The sequence below is a fragment of the Salarias fasciatus genome, chromosome 8 (assembly GCF_902148845.1).
Source record: "Salarias fasciatus chromosome 8, fSalaFa1.1, whole genome shotgun sequence".
NCBI lineage: Eukaryota > Metazoa > Chordata > Actinopteri > Blenniiformes > Blenniidae > Salarias > Salarias fasciatus.
The window spans coordinates 4,805,534-4,830,550 of NC_043752.1; the positions used below are offsets into that span (position 1 = coordinate 4,805,534).

General features: G+C 41.6%; 1 protein-coding gene across 1 annotated transcript in view; it reads right to left on the reverse strand.

Moving 5' to 3' along the window:
• LOC115393725 (stonustoxin subunit alpha-like) overlaps positions 1-25,017 on the reverse strand; it is a 28,702-nt gene extending 3,685 nt beyond the window's left edge. Inside the window, exons 1-3 of the mRNA XM_030098835.1 lie at positions 24,994-25,017; positions 24,788-24,887; positions 1-620 (exon numbers count right to left, since the gene is read on the reverse strand). The exon at positions 1-620 is cut by the window's left edge and continues 841 nt beyond it. Of these exons, the coding sequence (XP_029954695.1) occupies positions 1-620; positions 24,788-24,878 (711 nt within the window). The 5' untranslated portion in view covers positions 24,879-24,887; positions 24,994-25,017. The remainder of the gene's footprint in view (positions 621-24,787; positions 24,888-24,993) is intronic.

The window sequence follows — 25,017 nt, forward strand, 5'->3', positions numbered from 1 at the left end:
TTTCTCTCCATTTTCTCCCAGCAGCTTCGGCAGCTCTACGTAGGTCTTCACGGCTTCTTCAAATGTTGTCGGGTTACTTGGAAGATTGAGATCACCATAAAACTTACAAGAGAACTTCTGAACTAGGGCTTTTTCTTCGTCGGTCAGCTGGATCTGAGCTTGTCCTTCCACATTGAAGGTAGGAATCTTCTTGATCACAGCTTGCATGCTGCCACTGAGTTCTTGGACATGGCTGGAATCTACCTTCTGGCTGTCAAACACAAAGAAAGCGTTTGCCCCATAAAGGATGCCGGTGACCACATGAGTAGCAGAACTTCTCTCAATCAAACTTTGGTCAGCACTGAGATGAGTCAGTGTCAGCTGTTTGAAGTGGGTGGTGGCTTTGTACTGAAAGGTCACTCTGCTCTGATTCATGAACTTCTTCTGGTCTGTCAGGTATTTGGCAGATCCCCCGACTTCAATCAGACCTCCGAGGAAACTGGCTTTCACTGAAGCTTCAACATCCAGGAGGGACGATTTGGACCCAGTGGAGTCGGACGCAGAGATCTCGAAGGCACTGCTGCTCTGAAGGCTCTCCACTGTGTTCTCCTGTACAGTTTGATGGTCCCACAATGAGAAACCTGTTAAATCAGAAGTTAGTTAGGAGTCTTAATGCAAATTTCAACAGTGGAGCATCAATCAAGTTTTCAAGCAATATCAGTAGAACGACTCCATTTCTCCATGTGAGTCCTCGAACACAGAATCAATGCAGTCCACTGCAAACTTTAACCTTTTATTGTCGTCTTCCACAAACCAGACATACACAAATGCAGAAGAGCCTTTCCAAGTCTTTTTTCAGCCTGCAAACAATTCTCCCGTCCGTCTGGCAGCATATCAGCCTGACAACTGCTGCAGTCTCTGTCGCTTCTCACTCCTCCTGGAGCCACACACTTTTAAACCCAGCCTGCTGCTGAGAGAGAGAGAGACATGATTCTTGGACACAGGTGTTCCCCTCTCTCCAGAAGCTTCCCTGAGGTCTGCTTCATGACCTCTGTTCTGCAGCTGAGCTTAACCATACCCCACCACCATATACCCCCACTGGCTGACTCAGGTCGGGGAGCCATCGAGCTTTGCCGAACCAGTGCCCTGGCAGTCTCTGCAACCCCATCATGAGCACACTCCCACATACTGTCCTTCCAGACTGTCAAAACCCAACCAGTACCATCTTAAGCTTAACACCTCTGTTCAGTTCTGTCCGGAGGCAAACTTCTTTCGTGTTGCCTTCTTTTCCATCGAAGGCCAGAGGCAAGAAATGAACACAAAATAAATAAATACATAAATAAACAAATAAGACAACACAGAACAACTGGAACAAAAAGACAAGTATGGACCTCTATATATATATATATATAGATAGATATATTCCCAGATAGCACACGGATGTGGGCCACTTCAGACAACAATCTGGCACTGTAGGCATTCCTCTGGGCCGCAAAAAACAGATGTAAGCCTAAACTGGCCCATGTGATAAATACTACATTTGGCCCATACCTCATAAAACAAATATGGCCCATGTTTGGCAAATACGTGGCAGAGTAGGGAATAGTTATTCTGTAGGTGAACCAAGGCTGGGCCACATATGGTTCAGCACACGTGGCCCACCTTTGCTGAAACTCATTTGGGCCACTTTTGGCCGAAAGACGACAAATCAGCATCGACTAATCTGGATGTGAGCCTAAAGTGGCCCACATATGAGAAAACGCGCATGGCCCACCTTTGCTGAAACACATTTGGGCCAGTTTTGGCCGAAAGACGGCAGTCAGCATCGACTAATCTGGATGTGAGCCTACAGTGGGCCACATACGAGAAAATGCACATGGCCCACCTTTGCTGAAACACATTTGGGCCAGTTTTGGCCGAAAGACGGCAATCAGCATCGACTAATCTGGATGTGAGCCTAAAGTGGCCCACATATGAGAAAATGCACATGGCCCACCTTTGCTGAAACACATTTGGGCCAGTTTTGGCCGAAAGATGGCAGTCCGCATCGACTAATCTGGATGTGAGCCTAAAGTGGCCCACATATGAGAAAACGCACATGGCCCACCTTTGCTGAAACACATTTGGGCCAGTTTTGGCCGAAAGACGGCAGTCAGCATCAACTAATCTGGATGTGAGCCTACAGTGGGCCACATACGAGAAAACGCACATGGCCCACCTTTGCTGAAACACATTTGGGCCAATTTTGGCCGAAAGACGGCAATCAACATCTACTAATCTGGATGTGAGCCTAAAGTGGCCCACATGTAACATGGTGGAGTCCATACTTTGTGAAGTACAAATGTTGCAGGGCAAGAAAAGGGGAGGTATCAAGGTCACATGGCCTATCAACAGGGGTCCCTCAGGGGTCGGTGCTTGGCCCCTTACTCTTCTCTCTGTACACCACTTCACTTGGTGCAGTGATTCGCTCCCATGGCTTCTCCTACCACTGTTATGCCGATGACACTCAGCTCTTCCTCTCTTTTCCACCTGACGACACCACAGTCTCAGCTCGAATATCAGCATGTCTGGCTGATATCTCCACCTGGATGAAGGAACGCCACCTTCAGCTAAATCTGTCTAAGACTGAACTCATGGTCTTTCCAGCTTGTCCATCTGTCCAGCCTCAGATCAGTGTCCAACTTCACTCGAGCCTACTTGTGCCCACAAACTCAGCCAGAAACCTGGGTGTCATGATTGATGACCAGCTGACCTTTAAGGTTCACGTGGCCTCAGTTTCTCGGTCTTGTCGTTATGCCCTCTACAACATCAGGAAGATCAGACCCTTCCTGACCCAACAGGCCACACAGCTTCTGGTTCAGGCTCTAGTGATATCACGCATTGACTACTGCAACTCTCTTCTGGCGGGTCTCCCTGCATGTACAGTCAAACCTCTACAGATGATCAAGAAACGTCTGGTCTTCAACCAGCCCAAAAGAGCTCATGTCACTCCTCTGTTCATCTCCCTTCATTGGCTTCCAGTTGCAGCCAGGATCAAATTCAAATCTCTCCTCCTGGCTTACAAAACGCTTACAAGAACGGCTCCGGCCTACCTGGATTCCCTGATCCAGGTCTACTCTCCTTCACGCCCTCTTCGCTCTGCATGTGAGAGATGTCTGGTGCTTCCAGCCCAGCACAGCTCTAAATCTCTTGCCAGACTCTTCTCCTCTGTTGTTCCCAAATGGTGGAACGAACTACCTAACTCGGTGCGTTCCGCCGAGTCTATTTCTACTTTCAAGAGACAATTGAAGACTCAATTGTTCAGAGAACACCTAGGGTCTTAATCCGACCCCATGTTCGGGGAAGAATAGATCAGGTGTTCTAAAACCCAGCACTTATGTACCACTGACTAAGTTGACACACACACACACAAAAAAAAAGGGGGGGGTAGTGGCTCCTCTTCTGCAACTTGATGGCAACTCCCTTGACCAATCGCACTTGAAGCAATTGAAGCATTTACTAATGGTTTCTTTCTTTCTTATGTCTATATTCTTGCTTGTGTTGTACGTCGCTTTGGACAAAAGCTAAATGAAATTGTAGAATTGTAGAATTGTAGAAAAGACAAGAAAAGCTATGTTAGTTTGCTTCTCTCATTGAACAGCTGTCCACTATTACTTGCTCCTAGTTGTATCTACAATTTCAATTAGCAGACACTTTTGTCCAAAGCAACGTACAACAGATATAACATACAACCATTACACTCACATTTAAAACTAGGGACAATTTAGGGTGACCAATTAAACTGACATACATGTTTTTGGACTGTGGGAGGAAGCCAGAATAGGGGACCCATGCAAACTCCACACAGAAAAGCCCCAAGCCCTGGCCAGTACTTGAACCTAGGACCCTCTTACTGTGAGACAAGAGCATTAACTACTACGCCACCATGCATAGCTATGCAAACTGCTACTGCTTTTCTTTTGTCCAGATCATCTGTTATTAACTAAACCATAAACATAAAGATAAGATAAGATAAGATAAGATAAGATAAGATAAGATAAGATAAGATAAGATAAGATAAGATAAGATAAGATGACTTTATATTCCTTTTTCAGTAGAATGTTCCATGATGTACCTGAACATATCACCTACAGTGACAGGTTTTTTTTTTGTTTTGTTTTGTTTGTTTGTTTGGTTTTTTTTTTTGTTAATGAAGTCAACTACTAAGTCTGTATGCCGTGAAGGATCATATCTTTATTCAAACTCTACTTTCCGTTATGGTTTTTCCTGCTTCAAGTCGGAGTTTTCCAAATTACCGAGTCCTTTAAATGCATCATATTTGAATTGACGAATGGGCGCAAGGAAGCAATTGCTGCAAACCTGCAGCTGTGAATTCTATCCAGAACAGAAGACAAGTCATGGTGAGGTAAGTCCCTGAACAAAAAATAAAAGAATGAATTAATCTGTCTGTTGGAAACATTTAGCTCTTATTGTTGGAACTTTACATTGTTTTGTCAGGTTGCCAGTGCTGCAAAAATGTTAGGTAGTTAACATTCACTTTTATGTAAGGATAAAGTGACCAGTGCTGAAAAGGCGTGCCACACAGCTCACATGTAAGTCAGCTACAATACCTATTTTGCAGTATACGTGTGATGCTGTTCTACAGCAGAAATCAAGATGAAGCTGTCAACATATGTAAAAAAAAGAAAAAGAGGGTGAAGTACAGAACAAATCTCCCCAATTCTAAATGAATTGAACTCTATGTTTTATTACTGTAACTTCAGGTTAAATGTGAAGTTTGTCAGAGTGTTTGATCAAACTGCTTTACTCAAGTTCACTTGGCATGTATCAGTGCCATCTTTCATTGTTGTCTGAGCAAGCAGATATTGGGTCAGTGATCAGATACCTTCAGATTAATTTTATTTAAAAAACTTTTTTTTGTTTGGTTTCATGATAAGGTTTTTGTAGTTAGCACTTCACTGCAACCATGTCCAGTAACCACAGAGCTGCTTTACTGAGTCAACAAAATATGTTCTTTTGTGCATTTCTTAAAGGGCCAGATGAAGATGAGACGATGCTGGGGCCATGATTGTTTTGCAGTGAGCATTGGAGGTCAACAAGTGTTCCACTGAGTCAGAATTTTGTTATTTTTTTATTTTGTTTTGCCTATTTTGGGGTACAGGTTAAAAAAATAAAGGATCATTAGTTCTCTACTTTTCACAAGTTGTTTCTCGTGTCTGGTTATTTCTTCATTTTTTCAGAAGGTATCTTCATCTTTGACCCTGATGAGTCCCAAGACTGGACCACTGCATGCCACCATTTAACACAATATCTGGAGGTACCGAAATAATATGTTGCCACAAATTCACACGACACCAGTTCTGCTTCATTTATATGATGTGTTCATGTTTGACCTAGAACTTTGTCATGGTGTAGGCTTGACAAGATCTGCCCAGATGGCAAAAATTTTTCAGCCTATATCTGGCCCATACCTGACATGTTCACACGGCCCACGTACCGCATGGAATGATGGCACTTGGGAGGTCCGCTCCTGTTTGCCAAAAGTGGGCCACAATCAAGCCTTCACACTGCCAGATGTCAACCATAAACTGGCCAAATAAACCAGCACTCAACCAAATGTGGGCCACTAGCAAAATTCTTGTGGCCCATATCTGGCCCATACCTGACATGTTCACACGGCCCACGTACCACATGGAATGATGGCACTTGGGAGGTCCGCTCCTGTTTGCCAAAAGTGGGCCACAACCAAGCCTTTACAATGCCAGATGTCAACCAAAAACAGGCCAAATAAACCAGCACTCACCCAAATTTGGGCCACTAGCAAAATTCTTGCGGCCCATATCTGGCCCATACCTGACATGTTCATACGGCCCACGTACCACATGGAATGATGGCACTTGGGAGGTCCGCTCCTGTTTGCCAAAAGTGGGCCACAACCAAGCCTTCACAATGCCAGATGTCAACCAAAAACAGGCCAAATAAACTTGCACTCAACTGAATGTGGGCCACTGTATGCTTTTATTCTGGCCCATATACAATATGGAATGATGGCACAAAGGTGGTCCACAGTTGTTTGCCAAAAGTGGGCCACAACCAAACCAGCACAGTGCCAAATGTCAGCCAAGAGGAGACCAAATAAATCAGCACTCACCCAAATTTGGACCACTGTGCACAAAATGTTTTGCTAGTGGCCCACATTCGGTTGAGTTGTGGTAGATTTGGCCTGTTTATGGTTGACATCTGGCATTGTGAAGGCTTGGTTGTGGCCCACTTTTGGCAAACAGGAGCGGACCTCCCAAGTGCCATCATTCCACGCGGTATGTGGGCCATATGAACATGTCAGGTATGGGCCAGATATGGGGGTGGTGCTGAGCTGTGGGGAGCGGTGCGGTACTCACATGCAGCGTTGGAACGGCGCAGAGCAGTGCTCAGACGGAGCATCGGGGCGCCCCTTGTACGGCCACGGCGGCACCCCCTGTACACTGCGCCCTTGGCGGCTGCCTAGTTCGCCTATTCACGTTCAAACCGCGACGCACAGAGGACGCCATGACTACATTTGCACTTCATGCCACTGGGTGTCCTGTTTGCATGTTCAACCTTATTTTACACAGACACCACAGAGGAAGAAGGGCGCCGCAGCCGCTGCAGGCTCTCTCTGCATGTTGTTAGAAAAAGAGTGCGAGCCATGGTAAAATGTTCGTTGATGCGATGCACCATTTTTTCAATAAAAGAGAAGAACTGAACGATCGTTTCCACACATTTTCTTTACGTCGTAGCAATTAAACTGTATGACAAGTAGTTTGTGTACTCAAAAGACCAAGATTCCTTGCGGATAGAACATTCGCAGAACAGTATTTCATGTCCCTTTCGACCTGGTTTTTAAATATGAATGTGAGCATATTCAGGGTTTTGCACGTGTTTATATGGCTGTGCACCATGTAATGTATTATTCCGTCAATATTCCAGTTAATAAAGAGTTATTGCCTGCATATAAACGTACTCTATCTCGCCGCATTCAATCTCACAAGATCTCGCGGCATTTCGATCTCGCGAGATCTCGTCCCATCCCTAATATATATATATATATATATATATATATATATATATATATATATATATATATATATATATATATATATATATATATATTTATTTATACAGAGTTTACCCACATAAACTTTACTTGGGCGGCCCGCCCAAGTACAAGGGGGTACCAAAAATTCCCGGAATTTGATTGTAACTTTTTATTTCTGACATTTCAAAATAAAACACCACCGTCGCCTTCAAAATAATCTCCATCCGCATTAATGCAGCGCTCCAGCCATGTCTCCCACTTCACGAATGTGTCGTGACACCCGTGCGTAATTGTGTCATTCTGGGCCGGCTGGGTTTTTTCTTGCACCTCCTCCACATCTGCAAACCGCTGTCCCTTCAGCTCCTTCTTCAACCTGGGGAACAAGAAAAAGTCACTCGAGGCTACATCTGTTCAATAAGGCGGATGGGAGAGGAGATTCATCTCATTCTATGCCAGAAACTGCGTGACGCGCAGCGCCGTGTCCGCTGGCGCACCGTCGTGGTGGATCCGCTGGGCTCCACTCCACCACTACGCGGGCCGCTTCCTCCTCACATCCTCACAGAACCATCTGAGGACTTCGATGTAGTAGTCCTGATTTACAGTTTGACCTGGAGGGACAAACTCGCTGTGGACGATACCCTGGACAGCGAAAAAGCAGCTCAGCATTGTTTTCATGGGTGAGCGGACCTGACACGCGGACATCTGGCCCTTTTTAAACCGCCCGAACCACTCATGGACCTGAGTCTTCCCCAGAGCATCATCCTTGTAGGCAATGGCGTATTTAACAAATTTGGGGCCCAAGGCAAAGGCAGGAATGGGGTCCTCTCAAATGAGAAGGCAACACACACGCCATTTTGATACTCACTTGCTGCTCATCTCCACACGTCGACAACTGACCCTCCCAAACAGGTGTTGACGTCGCCGTTACACTTGCTGGTTGTTGTGAATATTGTATTTTTTTTTGATTCATACTAAGTTTGAACATGATAAATACAATGAACAGTAAAGCCTCAGTTGCAACATCTGTCTCATTAAAACCATCTGCACATAGGGGTCAGTTTAGGGGGGGACGGGGGGGGGGGGACTCACACAAATCCTTCACATGTAGCCATTGTAACCCCGTTATTTTCAGTAGTAATTAACATTCCGACGCTCCTGAACGCACCATCCGCTGATTGCAGAGACACACACAGACTTCACGAGAATTAAAAAAATAAAAACAACGTGCGGCTGCTCTAAATGTGCTCTGTTCCATTGGAACAGTTACTTGGGACCGAGTTGGTCAGGTGTCTGGGGTTGAGTTGGTCGGGGACAACTTGGCTTGGGGCCGTGGTGGGTTGCTGCTGGAGCCGCTGCCGCGGTGAAGTATGTGGTCACTTTGGGACATTTTGAGAGCAGCTTTCTGCTTTCCTCCTTTTTCCTCCTTTTTTCAGCACCGCTGGGGTAGCTTCTTTTCATCATCTTTTTATTTTCTGTTCTTTTCTCTTCTCTGTTCTTCTCTTGTCTTCGCGCTGTTTGTTTTCGTATGTTTTGCTGCTGTCTTCCTGGATCCTCTCTGCACATGCGCAGTAAGATGGACTGATTCAATGTGGAGACTGAAGGGGGGGCCCCGAGACACACATAATACAATAAGCATTCTGCTGGCATTTTAGCGACAGGATTTCAATCAAAACATAATTAATGTGTACAAATAAGCAATAACTGTATTAACCATAAGTGTATGAGGAGTTTTATGGGGCCCCCAGGAACTTGGGGCCCTAGGCAACTGCCTAGTTTCGCCTAATGGTAAGTCCGCCCCTGCTTGTAGGCTTGCTGCAACAAGGTGAGTGTTTCTGCTGCTGTTTCTTCCCAGCAAAAACCAGAATTTAATGTTTGCGAGTTGCTCTGGCTTTCCAGTTAATGTCGCCATTTTGGAAAAAGCGCAGACCGCTGCTGCACTCTGTTACTATAAATAGCGCCTGACAGGCGTCAGTGTCACTCTGGGAGCTCAGCTTTTTCACAGATACGCACGAGGCTTACCTGTAGCACATCTGACGGCCAGAAGTCGAAACTCATTATTATTAGTATTTTATGACCTAATTCCGGGAATTTTTGGGTACCCCCTCGTAGATTGCCACCTGCCCAAGAAGATGAATTTAAAAAAAGAAAAAGAAAAAAAACGCGCGGTCTGTCTCTCACACTGAGTGTCAGGCGCGCACGCACCAACACGCTCGCACGCCCCCGTGCATTCCGTCAGCCGGTGTATAGTTGCCACGGCCCCTTGGGGCCGTCGGGGCCGAGGTGATCAGGGGCCGACTTGGTTTGGGTCCGGCGAAGTTCAGTGACGACTTGAATTGGGGCCATGGCAACTTGTTACCGGTAAATTCGGTGTTTGAAAAAAAAAGTCCACTTTGGCTGTGTAAGTGGGCTGTGTTCATGTCCCTTTAAGACGCTGCACTACGCGACTCCACCAACTGCTGTTTAAAATCACAGTAACCAGCAGAAGAAGCCCAAGACAATCTGCTCTCAAAGAAGCTGTCAGCATAGCAGACAGACGCCATTCGACCCTCTGAACATCCGAACCAGCAGACATGATCTCTGGACACCTAACATGGCGACATGCTAGTTTAGCTGCTACCGGCTGCAGATTAAGGCTGGTCGACCGTCCCGGACAGTAAAACTTCTAATCAGCTTGATTGGCTGATTTTTCCTGCAGAAGCTCCTCGTGCTCTTTTATTGAAAAGGTCATATCTTCTGGTGTTGTGTTTGTTTACATCACACTGCATGTACAGCTCCGAGTCCGTGCTCCGTGTCTTCTTCTCCATTTTGGAGTTTCTGTGTCAGAGTGACAGCGCCATCTGAAGGCCTGGCAGGTGAACTACATCGTTTTGAGTCCTTGTTATGTTGCGTGGATGTAAATATTTCCTGAAGCTATCCTGTGTGGACAGGAAACTGAGAAGGAGATTGTAAACAAACAAGTTGGCCTCATTTGTAATTCAGGGACAGGTAGACATCAAGTTGTGTTCCATTCTCAGCTGCTCATAACACCACATCACACTGGAAACATCTGGAACTACGTAACATTAATAATTTCCCATGGTCTTCAAGTCATCGGATTTTCCCTAAAGCCCACAGAGAAGACATTTACATAGGGTGACCATATTTTGAATTTCAAAAAAGAGGACGGGGGGGGGAAGGTGCTCGAGACACAAATTCAGATAGGCTTCTCAGAGGTTGATGAACATGCTTTATTATGCTTCAATGACGCGATACTAACTTCTTTAAAAAAATAAAATGAAATGTAAAAACTTGTAACAAAATAGTAGCTCTCTTAGACTCTTTCCAAATATTAAATCATGTTCTAAATATGAACTCTTCTGTCACAAAAATCCAGCTTCAACAATATATTTCTCAATAACTGTAATAAGATAGAAGAATATAACAGTCTCACCAAAATCCTAACTTAACAAACAAAAAAGATATAGACTTTTAATCTTAAATTGATTTCTTCTTCCTGCTTCTCTTCTACATTCTATTTTTCATCTCGGTGTGTTGGAAATTTTTTTTTGCAGTTCATCTAAGAAGGTGCTCTTAAGCTGTCGAATTAAGTAGAGAAGGAATTCATCAGTTCTCCATAAATAGTGTTGTAAACAGTCGGAATGCATTGATCTCATACCTTGTATTAACGGGGTTAATAAATAGAATTCAGATTGTTCTCTGATCCCACTCTATAGCGATAGGAGGTGGTAATGCACCAGTTGAAAACTGCGGTCAAGTGAGCCTACACTTCTTAGCCCGCAGTCAAATGAGCCGCACGTTCACTAGCTGTGCGCAAATACACCGAGCATTACGGTAACACCGTTCCAAAACCCATTTAAAAAAAAGTGGAGCAGTACGGAACACAGCTCACTGCATGTAATACATTATATATTGATGATTATTATATATTACTGCACTTCATAAATTATATATTACTTTCATAAACACTATGAAGTATGAGTACTGTGTACTTTTACTCTCATTTGTTGCCAAAGTTCATTAGACATAGTAACACAAGCCATTGTTATCTGACTTTGAAGTGCATTAAAATCCTGTTTTTCAATAAGTAGTCCACGACATCAGTAGTGCTGGACTTAATACATTACAAAGTACTTGCACAAGTACTATGAAGTACTATTACTGTACTATTACTGTACTACTGTACTGTTCCTGTAATTTGTCGCCAAAGTTCCCTGTTGTTGTAAATGAAAGCCATTGTCGCCTGACTTTGAAGTGCAATAAAATCCTTTTTTTCGATAAGTAGTCCACAAAATCAGTACTGCTGGACTTAGTACATTACATATTACTTGTGCAATGACTATGAAGTACTTTTACTGTGTACTTTTCCTGTAATTCATTGCCAAAGTTCCCTGTTGATGTGAATAAAAGCCATTTTCACCTAACTTTGAAGTGCAATAAAATCCTTTTTTTCAATAAGTAGTCCACGAAATCAGTACTGCTGGACTTAATGCATTACAAATTACTTGCACAAGTACTATGAAGTACTATTACTGTGTACTTTTCCTGTAATTTGTCGCCAAAGTTCCCTGTTGTTGTAAATAAAAGCCAATTTCGCCCGACTTTGAAGTGCAATAAAATCCTTTTTTTTAATAAGTAGCCAAAGAAATCGGTACTGCTGGACTTAGTACATTACATATTACTTGTGCAATGACTATGAAGTACTATTACTGTGTAGTTTTCCTGGAATTGATTACCAAAGTTCCCTGTTGTTGTAAATAAAAGCCAATTTCGCCTGACTTTGAAGTGCATTAAAATCCTTTTTTTCAATAAGTAGTCCACGACATCAGTACTGCTGGACTTAATACATTACAAATTACTTGCACAAGTACTATGAAGTACTATTACTGTGTACTTTTCCTGTAATTTGTCGCCAAAGTTCCCTGTTGTTGTAAATGAAAGCCATTGTCGCCTGACTTTGAAGTGCAATAAAATCCTTTTTTTCGATAAGTAGTCCACAAAATCAGTACTGCTGGACTTAGTACATTACATATTACTTGTGCAATGACTATGAAGTACTTTTACAGTGTACTTTTCCTGGAATTCATTGCCAAAGTCCCCTGTTGTTGTAAATAAAAGCCAATTTCGCCTGACTTTGAAGTGCATTAAAATCCTTTTTTTCAATAAGTAGTCCACGACATCAGTACTGCTGGACTTAATGCATTACAAATTACTTGCACAAGTACTATGAAGTACTATTACTGTGTACTTTTCCTGTAATTTGTCGCCAAAGTTCCCTGTTGATGTGAATAAAAGCCATTTTCACCTAACTTTGAAGTGCAATAAAATCCTTCTTTTCAATAAGTAGTCCATGAAATCAGTACTGCTGGACTTAGTACATTATATATTACTTGTGCAATGACTATGAAGTACTATTACTGTGTAGTTTTCCTGGAATTCATTGCCAAAGTTCCCCGTTGTTGTAAATAAAAGCCAATTTCGCCCGACTTTGAAGTACATTAAAATCCTTTTTTCAATAAGTAGTGCACAAAATCAGTACTGCTAGACTTAGTGCATTACACATTACTTGTGCAATGACTATGAAGTACTATTACTGTGTACTTTTCCTGTAATTTGTCGCCAAAGTTCCCCGCTGTTGTAAATAAAAGCCAATTTCGCCCGACTTTGAAGTGCAATAAAATCCTTTTTTTCAATAAGTAGTTCACAAAATCAGTACTGCTGGACTTAACACATTACATATTACTTGTACAAGGACTTTGAAGTATTTTTACTGTGTACTTTTCCTGTAATGTGTCACCAAAGTTCCCCGTTGTTATAAATAAAAGCCAATTTCGCCCGACTTTGAAGTGCAATAAAATCCTTTTTTTTAATAAGTAGTCCACAAAATCAGTACTGCTGGACTTAGTACATTACATATTACTTGTACAAGTACTGTGAAGTACTTTTACTGTGGACTTTTCCTGTCATTTGTCACCAAAGTCAGGCAAAATTGGCTTTTATTTACAACAGGGAACTTTGGCAATGAATTCCAGGAAAAATACACAGTAATAGTACTTCATAGTACTTGTGCAAGTAATTTGTAATGTGTTAAGTCCAGCAGTACTGATGTCATGGACTACTTATTGAAAAAAAGGATTTTAATGCACTACAAATTTGGGCCAAAATTAGCTTTTATTCACACCTACAGGGAGCTTTGGTGACACATTACAGGAAAAGTACACAGTAAAAATACTTCAAAGTCCTTGTACAAGTAATATGTAATGTGTTAAGTCCAGCAGTACTGATTTTGTGAACTACTTATTGAAAAAAAGGATTTTATTGCACTTCAAAGTCGGGCGAAATTGGCTTTTATTTACAACAAAAGGGAACTTTGGCGACAAATTACAGGAAAAGTACACAGTAATAGTACTTCATAGTCATTGCACAAGTAATGTGTAATGCACTAAGTCCAGCAGTACTGATTTCGTGTACTACTTATTGAAAAAAGGATTTTAATGTACTTCAAAGTCGGGCGAAATTGGCTTTTATTTACAAAAACGGGGAACTTTGGCATTGAATTCCAGGAAAACTACACAGTCATAGTACTTCATAGTCATTGTACAAGTAATATATAATGTACTAAGTCCATCAGTACTGATTTCATGGACTACTTATTGAAAAGAAGGATTTTATTGCACTTCAAAGTTAGGTGAAAATGGCTTTTATTCACATCAACAGGGAACTTTGGCAATGAATTACAGGAAAAGTACACAGTAAAAGTACTTCATAGTCATTGCACAAGTAATATGTAATGTACTAAGTCCAGCAGTACTGATTTTGTGGACTACTTATCGAAAAAAAGGATTTTATTGCACTTCAAAGTCAGGCGACAATGGCTTTCATTTACAACAACAGGGAACTTTGGCGACAAATTACAGGAAAGGTACACAGTAATAGTACTTCATAGTACTTGTGCAAGTAATTTGTAATGTATTAAGTCCAGCAGTACTGATTTTGTGGACTACTGATTGAAAAAAAGGATTTTAATGCACTTCAAAGTCAGGCGAAATTGGCTTTTATTTACAACAACAGGGGACTTTGGCAATGAATTCCAGGAAAAGTACACTGTAAAAGTACTTCATAGTCATTGCACAAGTAATATGTAATGTACTAAGTCCAGCAGTACTGATTTTGTGGACTACTTATCGAAAAAAAGGATTTTATTGCACTTCAAAGTCAGGCGACAATGGCTTTCATTTACAACAACAGGGAACTTTGGCGACAAATTACAGGAGAAGTACACAGTAATAGTACTTCATAGTACTTGTGCAAGTAATTTGTAATGTATTAAGTCCAGCAGTACTGATTTCGTGGACTACTTATTAAAAAAAAGGATTTTAAGGCACTTCAAAGTCGGGCGAAATTGGCTTTTATTTACAACAACAGGGAATTTTGGCAATGAATTCCAGGAAAACTACACAGTAATAGTACTTCATAGTCATTGCACAAGTAATATGTAATGTACTCAGTCCAGCAGTACTGATTTTGTGGACTACTTATTAAAAAAAAGGATTTTATTGCACTTCAAAGTCGGGCGAAATTGGCTTTTATTTACAACAACGGAACGTTGGCGACAAATTACAGGAAAAGTACACAGTAATAGTACTTCATAGTCATTGCACAAGTAATTTGTAATGTACTCAGTCCAGCAGTACTGATTTTGTGGACTACTTATTGAAAAGAAGGATTTTATTGCACTTCAAAGTTAGGCGAAAATGGCTTTTATTCACATCAACAGGGAACTTTGGCAATGAATTACAGGAAAAGTACACAGTAAAAGTACTTCATAGTCATTGCACAAGTAATATGTAATGTACTAAGTCCAGCAGTACTGATTTTGTGGACTACTTATCGAAAAAAAGGATTTTATTGCACTTCAAAGTCAGGCGACAATGGCTTTCATTTACAACAACAGGGAACTTTGGCGACAAATTACACAGTAATAGTACTTCATAGTACTTGTGCAAGTAATTTGTAATGTATTAAGTCCAGCAGTACTGATGTCGTGGACTACTTATTGAAAAAAAGGATTTTAATGCACTTCAAAGTCAGGCGAAATTGGCTTTTATTTACAACAACAGGGAACTTTGGCAATGAATTCCAGGAAAACTTCACAGTAATAGTGCTTCATAGTCATTGCACAAGTAATATGTAATGTACTAAGTCCAGCAGTACTGATTTCTTTGACTACTTATTAAAAAAAAGGATTTTATTGCACTTCAAAGTTGGGCGAAATTGGCTTTTATTTACAACAACAGGGAACTTTGGCGACAAATTACAGGAAAAGTACACAGTAATAGTACTTCATAGTACTTGTGCAAGTACTTTGTAATGTATTAAGTCCAGCACTACTGATGTCGTGGACTACTTATTGAAAAACAGGATTTTAATGCACTTCAAAGTCAGATAACAATGGCTTGTGTTACTATGTCTAATGAACTTTGGCAACAAATGAGAGTAAAAGTACACAGTACTCATACTTCATAGTGTTTATGAAAGTAATATATAATTTATGAAGTGCAGTAATATATAATAATCATCAATATATAATGTATTACATGCAGTGAGCTGTGTTCCGTACTGCTCCACTTTTTTTTAAATGGGTTTTGGAACGGTGTTACCGTAATGCTCGGTGTATTTGCGCACAGCTAGTGAACGTGCGGCTCATTTGACTGCGGGCTAAGAAGTGTAGGCTCACTTGACCGCAGTCAGTTGAAATGGTGCCATCCGCTGTTAAACAACACAGAAGAAGAAGAAGAAGAAGAAGCGCTCCGCTGTCTGAAGCCCTGTCTGCACCGCTCCGTCTGCGTGTGAGCCCGCGGCGCAGATCGGCTCAACAGCCTCTCGGTAATTATGTCGCGCAACAAAGTATCATAGTATTGTGTGCAAAGCGTTGGTCAATTTACATTCACGTGCTTTGAGAAACATTAAACCCCGGACATTCCCTTGAATTTAAAAAACCCACCCCGGACGCCCCGGACAGGACGTAAAAAGAGGACATGTCTGTTTAAAAAAGGACGTATGGTCACCCTAATTTACATTACCAGCAGAGTTCTGTCGGATTTGCACGTCTGTTGCTGTGAAAGTTAGGATACATAGATATGTTTTGGACCCTAATCTTGATAAATGTAATAACATTTCAAGAAAATTGACCCCATATAATGAGAAATAAAATAATAATAATGTTTGCACCACCTGAGAACACAGTAAACTGACATTAGTTTAATCCAGCACAATAAAAAGCTGTGATTAAATGCTTCTCTCCTGCTTCTCTGCTTCTCTGACACCTCCGTGCTGGAGCCGCTCACTGCGGCTGGCTTACATTTCGCCAAATTCATCCGAACAAAATCATAAACTGTTGGTATCCAGACAAATAAACGACACATTTGGGCTCTAAACCACCACTTTGTTGCCTAATTTAAAAAAAAATCTCGATAAAATTATACATTTGAAGAGTTTAGAGCTAAAGTGAAATCAGCTTTAGCAGGTCGATTTCGGCTCAGGGAGGAGTGCAATGCATCGTGGGTTATTATGTAGTATGCTGTAGTGTAAGCGCTTTGCATACGGTCTGATGGACTGAGTATGCAGGATGCAGTATGGGTAGTATGAGTATGGAAGGATGTAGTAGGCAGTATGCGGTTTCGAACACAGCCCATGTCAGTGGATGGGACATGCTAACAACTCCATGTTAGTGAATGGGATATGCTAACAGCTACATGATAGTGGATGGGGCATGCTAACATCTCCATGTTAGTGGATGGGACATGCTAACATTTCCATGTTAGTGGATGGGACATGCTAACAACTCCATGTTAGTGGGTGGACGTCTCAGTCGTGGGCCGGCAAGGAGACTCGGTCCCAACCAATGCCGCTTGCGGCTTTTATTAAGTGTTTTTCCCTTAATCGCTAGTCCAGCGGTTGTCGAGGAACCCTGATTCCTGATTTGTGGACTGACGGTAGTCTGGAGCCACCTTGGACTGGCCTTTTGAGGGCAATCAGGGAGGAAGATTTAGCTGCAGATTCGTCACTGGTCCGGTATTTTGAGCACTGTCAAGTTTTTGCAATACAATCTGTTTAAAAAGAATTGGATTGTGATCGTAGTTTCCTGTACCTGTGAATTTTGGCTGGTCAGCTGGTTGGATGCCGTCTTTATGCATTTCGAGTTAGCATCTGCTGGTGATTGATTCAAATGAAGTAAAATAAGGAAATGAAGGAAAATAACCTTGGAAAGCATGTCACCTTCTACAATGGGACTTTATGCATAGTAAGCAGTATAAATAATAATAATTTACCATTGGAAAAGTGTTTATGTGAATGTTAACCCCGGCTTGTATTTCTTTTTCTTTGAGTCTGTTTGTTTTCATTGTCTTGTAAAGATAGAATTATGTCTAATAAAAGAGCCGCCCAAGCCGTTAAATTTATTATGTAATTTCATCAAATTGTGAACTCTGGAGAAACACAAAAACATTTATTAAACCCCCACTTTGTTTCATGTGTATTGCACTGTATTTCAGGATAAATCATTTTCTGGAAACTAGTGGTCACCCTCCTGTTTACAGATTGTTTGCTCAATAAAATAATAGCTCAACAGGTAAGGCTGAGGATTGTGGAACAGTAAGTCGTGAGTTCGAATCTCCTGATGTCACCCATCTGCAATGAAATGCTGAAATGACAGAGTGAATAAACTGGAAGCTTGGACTGCAAACCCAGGGATTAGATTTTGGTCAACTTAATTTATATTTATAATATTTATTTATTTTAGTTAAACACCAGCTCAAACTCCCCCCGGACACAGTCAAAAACATAACCTTCCACCGCGTTCACCGTTTAGGACAGAAAAACCCCAACAACATCCGACCCCGCCCAATTGTCGCCAAATTTGAACATTTGAAACAGAAAGAACTGGTTAAACAACAAGGAAAACAGCTAAAAGGAACGGACTTTGGACTCAACGATCAATACCCGAAAGAAATCATGGACAGACGCAAAAAACTCTTCCCCATCCGTAAACAAATGATATCTGAAGGAAAAAAGGCAATCATCTCTGTGGACAAACTTTACATCAACGGACAGTTATACCGCAGCAAGGACATCGCCCCCTGGTTATATTAGCCCCCCTTCTCTCATGTAAATAACAGCCCAGCCCCCCTCCCCCCACACTTTCTCTCCCCTCTACATGGACCTCCTCTCCGCCCCTCTTTCTCTCTCTCCGTCACTGTTTCCACACATGGACTCTCAGAAACATTTACTGTATGCACCTACGTCTCGCTCCGCACACCACGTGCTTTGATAAGCAGCGCTGCCACCGTTATTAGTTGTTCAATGTTTTTGTCTTGCTTGTAATTTCTGTGTTTGTTCTTTTCCTGTTTTGTTTTGTTAGAACAGAGACTCTCACACACACGCACTCACACACACACACCCACATATCTCCACAATCACACTCACACGAACACCCACTCAACATAATGTCCCCTTTTCTCTTTGAAATCAACCCACCTACATGTCAACTGTAAAATTTGTAACCTGGAATGTGCGTGGTATGGGCACACGGTTAAAGATAAATAAAATATTCAATCACCTCACCTCACTCCAGGCAGATATCTGTTTGTTACAAGAAACACACCTCTCAGAACTAGACAACACTAAACTACTATCATCCCAATTCACCCATTCATTTTCATCTCACTACAATAAAAAACAAAGAGGAGTTTGTATTTTAATTAGTAAATCAATATCATTCATCCATAACTCCACCATCACTGACCCAGAAGGAAGATTCGTAATCATTAACACATCAATCAACAATAGCTCCCTCACAATAGGTAATCTATACGGCCCAAACACTGACGACCCATCTTTTTTCAATAATTTCTTTTCATCCTTGTGCAGCTTTTCTGACTCTCAAATAATAATCGGTGGCGACTTCAACACAGTTTTAGACCCATCAATAGACAGATTCAACACATCCGGAAATAAACGCACCTGGCAATCTACAGAAACAATAATCCAGTTCATGAGAGATTTTGGTCTTGGTGACAGCTGGCGACACTTGGTGACATCCAACAGCAAAAGAATTCTCATTTTTCTCACCAGTACATCATTCATACTCACGTATTGACTTCTTTCTCACCAGTAATTCAATGATTCCAAACATTTCTGAACACTGTATCCACTCCATTATCATCAGTGACCATGCCCCAGTATCATTCAAATGGAATCACCCAAGACCACACAAACCAACCCCCAGATGGCGCTTCAACACATCACTCCTGAAAGACGATGAATTTAACAACCTCATCAAAAAAGAGTGGGCATCCTTCCTGGAAATAAATGATTCCTCAAAGCCATCACCCACACTTTTATGGGAAACAGGTAAAGCTGTCCTACGAGGAATCATCATATCATACTCTGCCTTTAAAAAAAAGAAAGAAAGACAACAAGAATCTGAGTTAGAAGAAAAAAATCAAACAACTTGAAATCACCAATGCAACTAACCCAACGGAAGAAAATGAGAAGAAATTAAGACAGTATAAATTACAAATTAACCAAATATTGAATAAGAAAATCAGCTTTTTAATTAACAGACTCCGGCAAGAAAACTTCCACTACAGTAACAAATCAGGAAAATACCTTGCAAATCAAATTAAAAGAAATAAGGAAAAATCCACTATCCCTACCATCAAGAACTCAGCAGGGAAGCCAACTAACTCACCAGATGAAATCAATCAAGTATTCAAAGAATTTTATGCAAACCTTTACTCCTCAGACAATAACTCAAAGGATGAGGACATAACATCATTTCTCACCAGCGTTAACTTACCCCACCTTTCCCCTGAACAAAAAATACACTAGACTCCCCCCTAACGAATGAAGAAATACACTCTGCTCTCAATAAAATGCCCAACAATAAAGCTCCTGGACCTGATGGCTTCCCTGCTGAGTTCTACAAACACTTCTGGTCCATCTTGGCCCCACTATTCCAGAACATGTTATCTGAAATACAACAGAACTCTAGATTTCCTTCAAACATGAACACAGCCTCCATCTCACTCCTCCTCAAACCAAATAAGGATCCCACCCTGCCTTCAAGTTACCGTCCTATTTCACTCCTCAATGTTGACATAAAGATCATCACTAAAGCACTCTCCCACAGATTAGAAAAAATAATCCCATCCATAATTCATCCAGACCAAACAGGATTCATTAAAGGAAGACATTCAGCCAATAACACACGCAGACTGTTCAATATCATGCACCATTCGGCCACACATAATCATCCAATCATCATCACCACTTTAGATGCAGAAAAAGCCTTCGATAGAGTAAACTGGTCATTCCTCATCCATACCCTCAACAGATTTGGCTTTGGGGAATCATTTATTAACTGGGTCAGAACACTCTACACTTCACCTACAGCCACAGTTATTACTAACGGACAAACTTCACAAAAATTCACTCTTCACAGGGGGACCAGGCAAGGATGTCCACTCTCCCCCTCTCTGTTTACCATTTTCATTGAACCCCTAGCAGCAGCCATCCGTCAGAACCCCCTCATTACTGGAATCCAAACTCCCAACATGCACCATAAAATCAGCCTCTATGCAGACGACATTTTACTCTTCATTCAGAACCCACAATCATCACTATCAGAAGTAATAAAAGTTATCAACTCTTTTTCCTCTCTCTCTGACTACTCCATAAATTGGAACAAATCATCCATATTACCATTAAACACCAGCAGTCTGGATGTGGCAGCCCTCACCACACCCATCCCCTTCTGCACAAGTCACATCACTTACTTAGGAATCCATATTTCTCCCAGACTGTCAGAGTTGATTACTTTAAATTTCACTCCATTACTTAAAACAATAAACGATGATCTCCAACAATGGATGAACATACCACTATCACTATTAGGCAGAATAGCAACAATAAAGATGACAATCCTCCCCAAAATTAACTATCTCCTTTCAATGATCCCCACTCACCCACCTCTCATCTGGTTTAACTCTGTTGATTCATCCATCAATAAATTCTATTGGAAAAATAAACCCCCAAGAATAAAACTGACCACACTTCAGAAAACAAAAACATTAGGCGGACTCAATGCACCAAATTTTCACCACTATTCACTAGCAAATCAACTTCAGTATATCTACAAATGGACCCACCCCACTCAGTCAGACAACACTTGGTTAGACATAGAACAGACAGTTAGTAATGAAATACATTTAGCAGATTTACCATTTCTCACTCAGTCTATCAAAAAACACCCCTGTTTCAAAAACCCCACAATATCATCGGCTCTGACAGCCTGGTGGAAATTTCACAGTATCACTGACTCCACTCTGGCACCCTCACTCTTCACCCCCATCTGGCACAACCCGGACTTCACCAGCAATAAACAACCGTTACACTTAAGCTCCTGGGCAGATAAAGGGATCACTCACCTCAAACACATCTTCAACAATAACACCCTGGTCCCATTCCCGCTTCTGGTCCAGAAGTTCGGCATCAGGAGCCAACAGTTTTTACAATACCTACAGGTTTCATCATCCATCCAATCAGCAATGATAAACAGAAACATAAACCTCGACCTCCCCCCTTCAGCTTCTACCCTCATTGATATCTCCTCTTCAAAAAAACTCTTATCTAAAATATCCAAGTTAATTTCACAGACCGATACAATATCATCTATACCTTCAGAAAAATGGCAAACAGATCTCACAATTGCTCCTGATGCCGACTTCTGGCCCCAAATCTGCAAGAACATTTTCCTCATGACAAAAAACGCCAACCTACAACTCATCCAATACAAAATCATTCATAGAACACATCTGACTGGACAAAAAATGCAAAAAATGGGCTTCTCATCATCCGATAACTGTTCACACTGCACAGAAAACTGCACAGATACCTACATTCATGCAACCTGGCACTGCACACCTGTCCACCACTTCTGGAAAAACATTACAGACATCCTGTCACAAATCATGGGCTGCCACATCCCACTTTCCCCCACCCTCTGTTTATTAGGAGACCTATCTACATTAAAACTTGATTATACACAAAACCGTTTACTTCTCGTGGCGCTAGCTGTTGCCAAGAAAACTATCCTCGTGAACTGGAAATCACGGAACTCCATACATATTACACACTGGAAAAACCTCCTCATCGACTACATCTCTCTAGAAAATACAAACTCCTCTGATACCCCCCACAACCCCATCTGGCAAACATTCATTAACTTTCTGCAATCATGACCCACAGCAAACCACTCTCACATAACATACTTATTGTTGTTTTTGTTATTGTTATTGTTATTGTTATTGTTGTTCTTATTGTTGTTCTTATTATTGTTATTGTTGTTCCTATTGTTGTTCCTATTGTTGTTATCATTGTTGTTGTTGTGATTGTTGTTGTTATATTGTGGTTGTTCTTGGTGGCAGAGCTCTGTTGCTGTTATTATTGAGGTTTTGATTATTTGGGTGTTGTTTTCTTTACAATTGTTTGTATATGTATGTATTGTGCACATGTGTGAATGTATGTATGTATGCGGGTATGAATATGTATGTGTATCTATATGTGGAAAAAAGGGGTGGACCGTATATGTTTTTCTGTTATGCACACACACACACACACACACACACACACATCATACACACCAAATAGCTTACTCATTAGTTGTTTAGTTTCTTTTTGTTGTTGTTGTTGTTGTTTTGTTTTTGTTTTGTTTGGTTTTTTTTTTGTTTTGTTGTTGTTGTTGTTGTTGTTGTTGTTGTTGTTGTTTTGTTTTGATTCCTCTCTGTTTTCTGTTGTGGCTTGTCGTGTTGCATGTCTCTGTCTATCTGTATTGTTTGTTCATGTTTGCAAAAAAGAAAAAAAAATAGATGTTGATTCAACGTCTTTTTGCTCAGTGGGATACTTTTAATTAATAACACCTTTATAATCAATGGTTAAATCACTCTGTGGTCTACTCCATACCCAAATAGCTGATTATTTGACATTATTAATGAATAAATGACAGTTTATTCTGATTAATAATAATTTATGTTGGGTTAAATTACTTGGTGCTTCACTTTAAACAGTTTATTACGCAGTAATTGATTGTTATTGGTGATCCACTGTAAATGACCTGCAATTATTAATTGGTGAATTAAAATATGTACTGAAATTAATAAGTAACGAAATTACTTAATCAATTGCTTCCAGTAATCAATACTTGAGTAATTTATTTCCAATCACCAATCGTAAACCCCAACAATATAATAAATATGATTTTGGACTTAAAAAAAAAAAAGAGTTCCATTGGAGGAACATGCAGCTCAGGGTTTCCCCCAGACCTTTTCAGTCTGGGTGCCCTGCCCGCGCTAAATTCTGCAGCGCCCGGACAACGGAGAGGAAAAAAAAAAAAAAAAAAAAAAAAAAACCCAGCAGTCCGCTCTCTCTCCTTCGGACGGTCCAAAGAAGTGTCGCGCTAGCCGCTGGTGCCCTCCCGACAGTCCAAAAACTGCTGCACGCGGCTCGGCGTGTGGGGGGCGGGTCGAACAAGTTCTAACAAAAAACTCCGATGCTCGATCCAGTCATTTTGGCCTGGATCGAAGTCAATATCGATCCAGCGGATCGGATCGAACCATCCCTAATATGTATATATATATATACATATATATATATATATATATATATATATATACACACATACATATATATATACATATATATACATATAGAATGGAAGGATGGAAAGCCAAGCACCAGTTACTGGTTGACAGACGACTGTAAGACCAGAAACACCAACCTGAGGTTTGGGGGGTTGTAATACCCTGGATCTCGGGGTACATGGCTGGAGTGGTGCTGGCCTGGGGTGGGTGGCTGCCCGTGTGGGCTGGTTCCACTGAGTATGGTCATGACCCTCTGCCTGAGTTGGTGGGGTTGACTCTTGGGGTCTTGGGCCCTGGGCTCTCGGCTCTGCCTGCCCTGGGTGTCCGGTGGATGGGGGGATGGGGGGGCGGTGCCTGTCGGCCTCTGTTCGGCCCCTAAGCCAAAACAACAATAGGGCACCTGTCCCCGACATAAAGGTGCAGGGACGTGACCCTCTTGTTCATTGGGGTGAACTCCAACACATGGCGGCTGAGCTGTGGGGCTGTAAGAAAACCCACGCCAGTCCACCGCCTCTCACCGTGGGCAGTGCCTTCTCGAGAGGTTGGGTTCCAGAGCCCAGGTTATGTGTGGAGATGAGCCCGACTATATCTAGCCTGTACCTCTCAACTTCCCTCTTAAGCTCAGGCTCCTTCCATGACGAGGTAACATTCCATGTCCCTAGAGCTAGTCTCTGGGTCCAGGGATTGGGTCACCAGGCACCCTACTGTCAGCTGCCACCCAATCCACATTGCACCCGGCCCCTACGGGTCGTTCGGTGGGTGGTGAGCCCGCCGGAGACATGGAAATTAACCTTTTTTTAAATATTGACTCATGCAAAAGAGAGCACAGGCACCTTCTTTGAGCCACTGAGCAATGAGACAGACGTAATTAATTCAAGAACACGTATGAAAGAAATACACATAATGGCAACATGAGATTATTTAATATATACAGAATAAATAACCTAAATTAGTACATCACAATTAGCATTTTTGAAGGAAACAGCCACAGTTACTAAGTAATTCTGCTAAAAGAACTAGACTCTTGAGTTCGTACCTGAAACCAAATTGTCCTTGCGAGCATCGTAGAGCATCCCCAGAGTGAAGGATTGACCCAGAGCAGCAACCTGCAGGATATCTGAGGACATGTCTGCAACCTGCGGACAAACAACAATCGATTGAACACCAAGAACTGGAGTCCAGGAACCGTCCACACAGAGACAGTTCGACACAGAGCAGAGCTTAGTGAGGGTTAGTTCTCACCTGATGAGGGGTTTCAGTGAACCT